Source organism: Brachyhypopomus gauderio, chromosome 10, assembly GCF_052324685.1.
Source record: "Brachyhypopomus gauderio isolate BG-103 chromosome 10, BGAUD_0.2, whole genome shotgun sequence".
In the NCBI taxonomy this organism is placed as follows: Eukaryota; Metazoa; Chordata; class Actinopteri; order Gymnotiformes; family Hypopomidae; genus Brachyhypopomus; species Brachyhypopomus gauderio.
The window spans coordinates 11,750,029-11,762,473 of NC_135220.1; the positions used below are offsets into that span (position 1 = coordinate 11,750,029).

Below are 12,445 nucleotides of genomic sequence, written 5' to 3' on the forward strand. Positions count from 1 at the left end.
GCTTTGAGACATACATATCATGCGATACTAAAGATAGCCGTGTTCCCAATGAGTCATTTAGCTGAAGTCCAGACAGTAATGGATGTAGATGGAGATGTAAGATCTCCACACGCTGCAGCATGTGGTTTGGCGTGGAGACTCTTGTCTGCGTGGAGCAGGACCTCCACCCCACCTTGGTTCACAGAGAACAGAAGAGCTTTCACTGGTCTTATGAGCTTAGACAACATCACTCCCTGCCAAACCAGAACAGATCAGGCCTCTGAAAGAGAGAGAGAGAGAGGGAGAGAGAGAGAGGGGAGGGGGGGGGGGAGAGAAACAGACAGAGAGAGAGACAGAGAGAGAGACCAGAGAGACAGACACAAACAAGACAAACCTTGGCAGTGTAAAGACTGATAATGTACAGTCTGATAATATACAGTCGGATAATGTACAGACTCACAGTGTTGAAAATGGGTGACAAAAGAAAGATTAGAGACCCAGGGAAGACAGCACAAGCAATCAGCGCCTCCCAGGACAGGAACACCATTTCTGCTGTCTAGTTCTAAATATAAAGACACAAGAGAAATGGTCTTTAATTCAAACCAAACCAGTCAGAATTAAATGTGTGTGACATGTGCATTTATTTATTATTTGTTGGTTCATTTTTATTTTCGTTCTATTTTTTCCATTTTATTGTCAATCACATTACCACATTAATGATTATATAAGTATGCTGCTCAGTACTTTAGCAACAGATGTAAACCACAGTCTATGGCAGGGGTCACCAACCTTTTTGAAGTTGGGAGCTACTTCTTGGATACCAATTATTGCGGAGGGCTACCAGAAAGAAAGTTGTTGGGGGGGGGGGGGGGGGGGGGGGGGGGGGGAATTGGGTTTATGTGCGCGTTGGTGACCCCTGGTCTATGGCAATAAAGCCACCTAAATGTGAATTTAGGGGGTGGGGGTGGAGAGAGGGGGGAGAGAGAGTGAGATGGAGAGGAGGAGATGGAGGGAGACAGAGCAGTTTTGGGGTTCATGGTGGAGCTCTCGTTCAGGATCAAGAGGACCAGGCGTTCTTCGCTGTGTTCGATGGCCATGGCGGAGTAGATGCAGCTACATATGCTGCCAATCACCTGCACGTGAACCTGGTCAAACAGGAGATGTTCCTCCAGGACCCTGGAGAAGCTCTCTGCCGTGCCTTCAAACTCACAGATGAGCGCTTTGTACAGAAGGCCTCACGAGAGGTTAGGACGAGTTCCTCTAAGTCTCTCTGTCTCTCTCACTGCCTCTCTCTTCCTCTCTCTCTCTGTTTCTCACTCTTGCTCTCTCTATCTTTTTCTCTCTCTCTCTCTCTCTCTTCCTCTCTCTCTCACTCTTGATTTTTTTCAGTTAGTCTAGCATACCCAATCACAGGTACTGATGCATAATTCACGAATATATCCACTTGTTTGTGTGTGTGTGTGTGTGTGTGTGTGTGAGACAGCACCTGCGCTGTGGCACCACTGGGGTCGTGACCTTTCTCCGGGGTCGTACCCTATATGTGGCCTGGCTGGGGGACTCCCAAGTCATGCTGGTTAAGAAAGGACAAGCAGTAGAGCTGATGAAACCCCACAAACCTGACAGAGAGGTGCGGCTCACACACACCGCAAAAACCCTGAATTGTTACACAGCTGAAATGGAGCCAGCAGTGTATTAGGGGCATTCTGCAGGTTTATATCTGTATAGGGGAACATTCTGTAGGTTTATATCTGTATAGGGGAACATTCTGTAGGTTTATATCTGTATAGGGGAACATTCTGCAGGTTTATTTCTATATAGAGGACCATTCTGCAGGTTTATATCAGTATAGGGGAACATTCTGCAGGTTTATATCAGTATAGGGGAAGATTCTGCAGGTTTATTTCTATATAGAGGAACATTCTGCAGGTTTATAGCTGTCCTATTTGCTAAAGCTGGGTATTTTGTTGTCATCAGAGGTGTCAATTCCAGGTTCAGAAAGTAAAAGTCCTCACCAGGATTTTGCTCAGGCTTCCTGGATTGTGTTGATTCTAGGGGTGTATTCAACTAAGGATTTTCATAGTCAAATCTGATTCGTCAGATTTTCCCTTTAGTCGACTAATAGTCGAATCAGCGGTTTTTTAAAGAGCACCTTAAACGGGATCCCGTTCTCATTCAGGACTTTTTTCCACTTCAAAGTAAAAACCTAAAACACTCAGATAAATGAATAAACATGGTAGGTTGTCTTTATTCAGCTTTTATTTATTACTTATTTATTTTTTAATGAAACGTTAGAGAACATTAACCGTCAGTGCGCATATCGAACTGTCAGACAGGCACTGTGCAAAATGTCAAAAATATTTTAAATAAAATATGCCTGCCTGAAAATATATATAAAACATTTCCACACAACAGCAAACAAATTATAAGGAAAGGTTCAAGTAACGGGGTTTAAAAGCAAACAACAACAATAAATGCTTATAGGATTACTTGCCGAGACGCACCGCGACGAGACGACAAACGGTAAACGTTTTTTTCGCCTTACGCGATTTAAATGGTATGCCATGTTGGTTGTTGTCGTGCGAAATAAAAGACGTTGACGACATAACTTGCACTTTACTTTATTTGATTCATCTTTATCTTTTTCAAAATACTTTTGAAGTTTTTTTAGTAGACATTATAATCTCGGCGGACGCTGATCCTGTAGCGTGTTCAGCTCCGCTCGTTTGGATTGTGCAACTGCAGGGTGTGATGTATTAATGTGTAGTAAGGAAGATGCCTATTTTTAATGCGCACACATCATTTTTAAATATTTATTAACAGAAATTAGGATGATTTTATTTGACAAAAGGCTATATATAACGAAAACAAAGACATTTAATGTAACAGCTAATGCTTAGCAGCGTCCTTGGGCACCCCCATGCAGTTAGAATGGTACATTCGACTATGACATTCATAGTCGACTAGGGGGTATAGTCGACTATAGTCGAATCAGCGACTATTGCAGGTCACCCCTAGTTGATTCCATTAATTTTACATGGACTAATTGCACTAATTAGAAAATCTAGCACACTTGAGCAAAATCCTGGTGAGGACTTTTACTTTCTGAACCTGGAATTGACACCTCTGGTTGTCATACAGTTTTGACAAAGATATACCAAATATTGTTTGTATTAATCTTCACTGTGTGTGTGTGTGTGTGTTTAGGATGAAAAGCAGAGGATCGAGGCTTTGGGAGGGTGTGTGATCTGGTTTGGAACATGGCGGGTAAACGGGAGCTTGTCCGTGTCGAGAGCTATAGGTACGGCCCTGTCCACACCACCGTCCTGTCACACTGCAGGGGGGACCAGACACTGTCCCTCACCCAGCAGGGACAAATACCTCCCACAAGCCTCTCACACTGGAGGGATTAATACCTCACACTGGCCTACCACATTCAAGGAACAATACCTTAATAGCTCACACAGGTCTGTTACACTGCAGGGATAAATACCTCACACAGATCTGTCACAAATACCTCACACACACTTCCCTCACACTGAAGGGATTACTACTGCACACAGGCACATAAATAGCATAAATAGTCTGATCACACTTCTGGGATTAGGACCTCACACTGGCCCATCACACTTCTGGGATTAAGACCTCACACAGGTCTCCTCTGCCAGGTTATGTAACTATAAAACGTATTTGCTCATTGCAACACGACTGGATTCATTCTGCTAGTGATGAGTAGCAGGGCAGCGTAGGAGGATGTGAAAAAAGTGCAAAGATTTGTGCCGCCCACAGAATAACAGGGTTAAAGTGTGAGTGTGTGTGTGTGTGGAGGAGAGGAGAAGAGCAGGATAGAGGAGAAAAGAGATAGAGAGAGGGGGGGGGGGGGGGAGGACCAAAATAGAAGCTTAGATGTTGTTGAGGAATCCCTGATCACCAGTCCTCTGGGCCTGGTTCACTCCCAATTAAACCAGTAGCACAAAGCTACAACCGTCTGTATTTCCCCCAACTGCCTGGAACTCCCACTTGATGTGTAAGTGGAGCTTTTTGAAGGGCTTAACCACTACAGTGAGTTCAACACCACTCGACTGGTTCGGAGTCTTGCTGCTGTATTCAGCAGGAGAGGAACCTTCTGTTTCTGAAGGCGGAGAGAAGTGTCAGGATTTAAAAAAACACAGGCAGAGGCAGCCAAGCTACGAGTTTCCCCTCTATGATTCCTGGAGTAGTGAGATAAACTCTCTGGGCCATTTTGCTTCTGCATGAAGTAAGAAGAATCTCAGCCCTCTCATCAAAGTGGAGAGGTGAACACTCACCATTGGCTACGTTAGTTTATTTTCATCTCTTGTGCCCGAGCAGGAAGATCCTGGTGCACTGAGTCACTATGTTCTGAGGGTGGCTGGATCGTTAGTCTGCAATTAACAAAGACGCAGATTAACCTTCCTCTTAAAGCTCTGGGCTCTGATAACAGGCTATTTCCCAAAATCATTCTCATTGGCTTACGTCACCACCACCATCTCCCGTAGCTCCAGGGTCTGTTAGCAGCCTTGGGGGGTTAACGATGCCACCTGTCCATGTGGCAATGAATCCACACTCACCAGTCTGTTTATTAGAAACGCTTATCTTCACGCGCTGACCACTTTATTGGGTTCACCTGCCTCAGGGGCCATCAACCCCTTTGGTCAGTGCTTTCTGAGCCCAACACCAGGACGGCAGGCTGATCTCAGCACAGTGTCACTGACATGGTTGGTGTCCTGGAGGTTAATCAGACACAGCAGTGTTCCAGACAGACCAGTGAATCAGACAGTAGTGTTGCTTGTTTTTTTTACGTGTACCAGCGTCTGTGCTGGGTTTAGAGTGGGTCCACCACTCAAACACATCCAGCTAACATCAGCCCTGTAATCAGACCACAGATGAAGGACTAGAGGTTGTAGAACACAAAATGGGCATAGTGATAGAGACTCTAACTGTACATTTACAGTTGAATCTGAATCATTACAATCGACACTTGCAATTGACACTGAATTGTGACTGTCATTACAATTAAAACAATGAGCTGAGTACTTTGCACTCTGACCTTTACTCTTAACAGAACTTTTAATGGAATATTCCTAGGTGGCCTTCGATTAGTTGAGTTTAATTGAAGAATTTGCTCACTTTGATCTGTGTGTGTGTGTGTGTGTGTGTGTGTAGGGGACTCGGAGCATAAGCCGTATATCTGCGGCGATGCCGACCGCAGCGTGTTTGCGCTGGATGGCTCGGAGGACTATCTGATCCTGGCCTGTGATGGCTTCTACGACACAGTGAGCCCAGACGAGGCGGTGCGTGTGGTGAGCGATCACCTGCAGGAGAACAACGGAGACACGGCGATGGTGGCCCACAAGCTGGTGGCCTCCGCCCGCGACGCCGGCTCCAGCGACAACATCACCGTCATCGTGGTCTTCCTCAGGGACCCCAGGGCACCCCCACCCTCCGGGGAGCCGGAAGAGGAACCGGAAGAGGAGCCCGGGGAGGAGGTGGAGCCGGAGGAGGAGGAAGAGGAGGAGTCCTTCCAGAGTGAGTTGGTGTGTCAGGACGGAGGAGGGGAGAACGGGGGGAAGGCCCGAGGGGGCTGGCCCCTGCAGCAGTGCTCCGCCCCCGCCGACCTGGCGTACGAAGACCGCACCGATTCCTTCACCGACAGGACCAGTCTGAGCAACACAGGGCCTCAGCCTCTCCTGGGCGGGGGCTGCTTCCAGGACCAGCCGGGTACCGTCACCCGCCGGTCCGCCGAGCAGAACCTTCAGGCCAGACCTGGGGATGGGTGGGGGTGGGGGTGGGGGTGGGGACGGGGGTGTAGGCAGTGCCTGGCGCCCCTGTGGGGAAGAGGAGGCGCGTGGACGCCGGCACCCGGCAGGGCACAAGCCCCTGGTGCCACCCTGCACGCAGCCCCCCGTGGACGGACTGTGGCCGGAGGCTGCGGCTCTCTTTCCCCAGCAGGGGCGGAGGAAGAGGAGGATGGAGGGTGGGGCACCTCGCCGGCCAGGGAAGCGCCCGGGTGGGAAGGCCCATGAGCGCCACGGCCTGCAGCCTGGATTGCCAGACCCGCTCCGCTACGTAGAGAGGAGGCCCGGGGTCGCTCTGCCCCGCCTGACACACAACCCTGGGCTCTAAGCCCCCAGACCGCCATCACACCGCCGCCATTCATGCTAGAACACATTCCCATGGACACTCACGGCATTTGACGCTCTTATCCAGAACCACTCGCGTATCTCTGACTGAGTCCAACCCATGACCTTGGGGAACACCTGGCTCTAAACACCCCATCAGAGGAAATACAGGACACACAGAGTGTATCACCCAGCTCCAGATGAAGCTAACACACACACACACACACATATTTATATATGAACACAAAAAATGCCATCCAGTTCATTTCACACAAATGCCTAATATTTTAATATATGCCAATATGTCAAAAGTAACGCCAGGCTTTGCCATACCATAATATCCTCCCTGCTCTTCATAATTCTCAAGCAACACTACATAATGGGCATATTATCCTGACCACTTCATGGCCTAAATCACTTTTCTGTCACCATGTCCACCCATGTAAACGTCCCAAAGCAAGCCTAAGGTTTCTTGTAATGTCATCTGAGTTTGGCGGAGGTGGTTCTGAGCTAAGAAGATAACAGGATGTGATGTCTGTTCTGAAGTTAGGGCTGTGTGTACCTTCACGCCCTTTGAGTTCTTCATGGTGAGCTCTGGGATCTACACCACAGTGCGTAGTTTAGTTTAGCCACAGTTAGCCACTCATGTCTGCAATGTGTTTGTTTTAGTGGGCTGGTTATGTTGAACCTACAGTTAAATGATCTCCTGATCCAGAGGGATCAATGCATACGAACCATCCTGAACATGCCGGATTTTTCAACATGAACCTCCTGGCTCCTGAGGTCAGAACTTTGATTTCAGGCTTGACATGCAGATGTTATGAATCTCCACACTACAGTAGATTGTTTCCTTCTCCTACTGCTATCTGAAGAACAGCTTCCCCAGTTAGACGAACTAAGAAGCTCATCTTATGCTTTTTAACTGATTCTAGACACACTTTTAATTAATACATTTACGATTCAATAGACACACAGTATGAAACCTATTCAGATTGTTTACAATCTTTGAAACCAAAGACTTGCTGTTTATATGGGAACAGTCCTACACAGTTCCCCAGAGTTCTATATGCAGTAGTTGGCCAGAAATCCCGGAACTCCCATTATAGCCATGATTCCCATTTAAGACAGCAGAACAAAACCATGAACCAGGACTGATCAGCATAATGTCTCCAGGTTCCTCCTCAGACACGTCTGGCTGGGATTGGTGCAGTGTTTAAGATGAGTCTCACTCCTCCTGGAGTTCCAGAAGGAGGAGGGTTCCTCTCACTCTTGTGGACGGAGGTTGTAGCGTAGCTAATGCGGTGTGACGCGTGTCTTCTGTGGCGTGGCCTAAACGCACACGCGTGCTCCTCTCATAACCTCAATCAGATGCACTGGCCTTTCTTAACACAGATCTGACAAATCGGGAAAACTAAGAAAACAAACACCATGAAGAGAGATACTACTGTAGACTCACCTTTCTGAACCAGCCTCCCGAATGTTTAGGTTTAAAACGTCTAGTTCTGTAAACACCTTATGGCAGTTTAAATAGAGATAGCGGTGCTTTCAGTAGAATAACTTACATATGCTGTTCTATGCTGTTATCAGTTCCTTTCCTAGAGCAAATGGTTAGGGTTCCATGATGGCTTAAACAACCTGCCTTTGTAATTCATGAGCTAAAATATCCCTTATTAACCATGCCAGCACATCCTCTCAACACACTCATTCACACACACACACACACACACACACACATATTTTTACCTTTATAATCCCAGCTCCAGAATACACACAGTCTATACAGATAATCTGTGCCAAAACTCAGCCTGTGGTGATCCAAGTCTATAGAAATACTTGCGGGCTATAGCGATACTCACAGGGTACTCAGTCTGTACAGACACTTACAGTCTGTACCGATACTCACAGGTCACACAGACTGGGGAGACCAAGGAGATCCTTTGCCTAACATGAAATTTGCCAGGATCTTGTGGAATGTATCTGTACTGAAACCCTCTGCAAAACATTCTCCAGAATAACCTTTAAATTGTTATTGGAGTGTAGTGAACCTGTTTCATAAACACCTGTGAGCAGGAGGAGATCAAAAGTATTTTTACCTGGCTATGATGGCCTCTTTAGTAGCACATCCAAGCTGCTTTATATGCATTGGGCCTTCCAAAGGGCGGAGGGCAGCAGGTCCTGTTAGACGAAGCTGGGTTGTGCCCCAGCTGAGGGGGCAGACTCTCCAGGGTGGGGGGGCATTGGGGGGTGGAAGTGTCTCCTAAGTGCACCGAGCAGTCCAGAGTCTCCAGCAGGACCTTCACCCAGATGTTGGTCAGAAGGTCAGAGACAGTCACCCCCTCTACTGCATAGGAGGCACAGGAGCTACGACTCGCACGCCCCCCAGAGGCCAAATCACAGAAGTACAATCTCCAACATACACACAGCAGAGACGATAAACGCACATACATATAGTTAAAGAACCAGCAGCATCTTTCAGTCATTCACTCCTCTACGCACCCCTGCCCACATCACGAAGACACACCGCCAAGAACATTCGTCCTTAATCCACACGGTGCATTCGGAGAGAAAACCTTGCAGAGAGTTTGTGCTTTCTGGTGCCAGCGTTGAACTACATCCTGCTCTCATGACAGCAGCCTATATAGGGCCAGTGAACAGGGAAGGTGACCTCTGACCTCCCTCCCTCCATCATACAAAAGTGTCACTCTGAAGAGCACCCGACGAGTTTCACTCTGCCCTGGTTTTCCCCTTAATCCCCATGGGCCTAATGGCGCATAGAATACTATTGTAGTAAACTTACATAAATGTACATATATATATGTATGTTTGTGTGTGGATGTGTGCGCGTGTGTGTATACGTGTGAGTAACATTTGGGGATGTGTATATGGTGTCTGTCTTACTAATGTGATAGTTAAGTCACCATCGTTAACTCAGATGGCTACAGAGGTCTGTGGTCTTTTGCTGCCCTGTCCCTGCCCTGCTAAACCCAATACATTACCAACAACAAGAGAACCTGAGAACATTTGACCATCACTGGAGCAGGAAGATCTCTCAGACACGGTGAGGAGCTTCTGCTCCATCCTGAAGATTGTGCCAGTGTTAGCAGGGCAAGGCGGCCATGTTCAGACTCTCATTTCAGTCTCCTTCATCATCAAGTTTCTGGAGTGTTGGCCTCTGACTGTTGGGTCTGTTAGACACAGTGATGGCCAACAGTTCAGTCTCATGGTCCTGCTCAACTCTCCTCTCAACTCTGTGTCTTTCTGTCTCTCTCCTCGTCCTCACCACTTCTTGTTCATGTACTGCTTTATTTATTGTAAGCAATAATGAACCTAAACAAGCCATGGATGAAGAAAACTCTTGAGAACTTTGTGAGGAGAACTCTTTATAAGAAGAATTCTTTGTGAGAACTCTTTGTGAGGTGAAGGCGTCGTGAGGAGAACTCTTTGCGAGGAGAACTCTGTGAGAATTCTTCATGAGGAGAACTTTGTGAGAATTTTTCATGAGAGCTCTTTGCGAGGAGAGCTCTTTGTGAGGAGAACTCTTTGTGAGAACTCTTCGGGAGGAGAACGCTTTTTGAGGCCGCAGCATCTCCAAAGCAGAGCAGCAGAAGAGTTTAAAGTGATATGCGGGAGGAGAAGAAAAAAAAGTATAAAAAACCCTACGTGTTACTGATGGTCATCACTGTATTCTGTTAAAGCTGTGTAAAGACTAAACATATTGTACTACTCTCTTACAGACGCATATCAATGATAGCCATACCCTAACAGCCTCACCACCCTGCCTGGTGCCTACAGTCCACGGCAGACATGACATGCTGCTGATTTCAGGAATGGTGGGGGAGGGGCGGGGTCAAGGGTCAGTAGGGCGGAGCTTTGGCTCGGGCGCTCCTCTGTCCATAGACGCATCTCGCAGACTGTCACACTTAAGGCTTTGCTTCAGGTCTTTCACGAGGTGTTCCCTCAAGGATACTGCTTGTATTGAACAGCCAAGAGTAGACTGGAGTGACCTTATGGACCGCCCTCCCCCTGCCTGGCTGTGGGCGGGGCTGTGGAGGCGGATCGGCAGGGAGGAGGAGTTTGGGTAGCGCTCCAAATCCACCCAGGCCAGCAGCCTGTGAGCACCACTACGTCTAAGGCTCACCAGTTACCACACACCACTGCACAGAAGGCTAGCCTTGAACACACGACAAGAGGAAGACGAATCCTCACATATATTGTGTCTCTAGAACTTTTTACTTTTCACTCTCAGTTATTTAAGATAAATCCCCAAGTGTTGCCTTTTCATGTGGGGAAGGGGAACCCGCCCCCCTGTGTCTGCCGGGCCCTACTTACCCCATCAGCCTACCCCCCCCTGCAGATTAGCTCAGCGTAAATAGTGAACCTGTACGTGTATCTTCGTGGTACTGTAGTATTATAAATATGTATATCCTAACTGGTGACTATCATGTATAAAGAGTATAAGACGTCTGTGTGGAGTCTGATTTTTTATGGCTGCCCACTCATGCTGTGAGACGTTAAATCAGTGCAGAGCTGGGGAGAAACCCGCTTCAAAAACAAAGACGCCATTGGAGAGTTTGAGTATGTACGTGTTCACCTCCCCTTAGCCCCAATAGGCCGATGGCCGTGTGTGTGTGTGTGTGTGTCCATATTGGTGGCATCCACTGGGCTGTAGTCCCAAGGCCCTCTGTGCCAGGAGGCGTAATAACAGGCACGGGGGTGAACATGGCACTACCACAGGAGGATTTAATTAAACATGCTGCCTTTTAATCAAGAGACCCCTCCCCCTGGAGCCCGAGGAGGCGGAGTCCCATGTGCAGGAGTGGGGACTGGCAGACGTGCACAGAGAGGAGCAGCTCCCACAGTCAACAGTTGGGACAGAGGGAAGTAACTGATCACATCACGACTCGGAGCAGAGGCTGATTCACCTGCCTCGCCACTGGGACACGACCGCCATTACAGCTTGGGTTAGCCAGCCTGGCCCGGTCCTGAGATAAACTTATGATAAACGTGCGCTGGTTTTAAGACAGGACTGTGAAGATGACTTACACTACTGTCTCTATTCCATTTCGCTGAGGTGTTAAAGGCCTAAAATCTACCAAGCACAGGCAGCAAGATGGCTGTAAGACAGGATGTAGGCGTAGGGCGTGGCAGCTACACCTTCAACGCACTGTCCTCCTGCACAGAGCCGAGCGCTGGATTGAGATGTTTTTAAAGCTAGAACACAGAGTCCATGCAGGGGCTCCCGGGAGACGTGCTGACTAAGCACAACAGTTCACTCTGTGCACAAGTGCAAAAATCCAAAACATAAACAAACAAAATCTTTTTAAAAAAGGGTAAAGCGGTTCTCAGTGCCTGGGGGTTTGACATTTTTGGTGAGTTTATCTGGTGCCTTGATAAACACATGGGTGAATGTGACCAAACGCCAGGATGAGATGCTGGGAGAAGATTTAACCATCTACCTCACCTACCTCACCTTCACACACACAGCCTGAGACGAAGGTCAAGAACGTGAGGTCGCAGTTCAAATACGGCTAAAGCCACTGGACTTAATCCAAGTTCCCAACATTACGCAGCTAAAGGCCGAAGGTTGATGTGTGTAAAACACAGCTAGGGGCGTGTGTAAAACGCGGCTGGGGGCGTGGCCTTGGGATGGTTTGGGGCTCCACCACTCACCAGTGCTTCATTATTTGATGATGGATGATGTTCATGAGTCATACTGAGAAAAGTCAATACAGAGACACTCTGTGCTGAGGGAGAGACGTACACTTGGGTCTGAAGCCACACAGAGGGACATGGGGACAACCAGAACACGCCCCCTGGCCACCAGTACATTGTTCGGATTGTTCCGTCTGGTCTGTAAAGGACACAACAGCTGGTGAAAAGAAACAAAAACAACAAAAATAGCCAGGAGCACTGGTGATGGACAGGCCACCCCCCTTTCCTGCTGTGTGTGTGTGTGTGTGTAGGAGGCCCGAGTGCAGGCAGTAATGCTGAGCGTTGGAGGAACAGAGAGGGATGTGATGTGGAAGGAGATAATGCCAACTCTTACTCATCCATCACACCACCGAGACCAGTTTCCTTCAGCTGCAGTCAGGCCACACAGCCTGAGCACACTCAGGTCCCGCCCCTAGTCCCAGTCACTCCAAGCCTGAGCCAGATAGACTATGCTAGAAAACAAATACACAAAACTAACATAAAAAAAGTCATGCAGAATAAAGTGATTTGTCCAAATAATTTTATTTGTGTATTACATAAACATACGGTATTCATGCCCATTCAATAGTTTTTGTTGGTAGGAATGATATGGGATTGCAGATATAAGACACCATCAG

At 47.8% G+C, this 12,445-nt stretch overlaps 1 protein-coding gene across 1 annotated transcript in view; it reads left to right on the forward strand.

Annotated features, from left to right (window-relative positions):
* The window catches only part of ppm1e (protein phosphatase, Mg2+/Mn2+ dependent, 1E), a 48,757-nt gene extending 38,177 nt beyond the window's left edge, over window positions 1–10,580 (forward strand). Inside the window, exons 4-8 of the mRNA XM_077020813.1 lie at window positions 1,035–1,223; window positions 1,463–1,606; window positions 3,184–3,277; window positions 5,161–5,770; window positions 5,811–10,580. Coding sequence (XP_076876928.1) covers window positions 1,035–1,223; window positions 1,463–1,606; window positions 3,184–3,277; window positions 5,161–5,770; window positions 5,811–6,120 — 1,347 coding nt within the window. The 3' untranslated portion in view covers window positions 6,121–10,580. The remainder of the gene's footprint in view (window positions 1–1,034; window positions 1,224–1,462; window positions 1,607–3,183; window positions 3,278–5,160; window positions 5,771–5,810) is intronic.
* The last annotated feature ends 1,865 nt before the right edge of the window (window positions 10,581–12,445 follow it).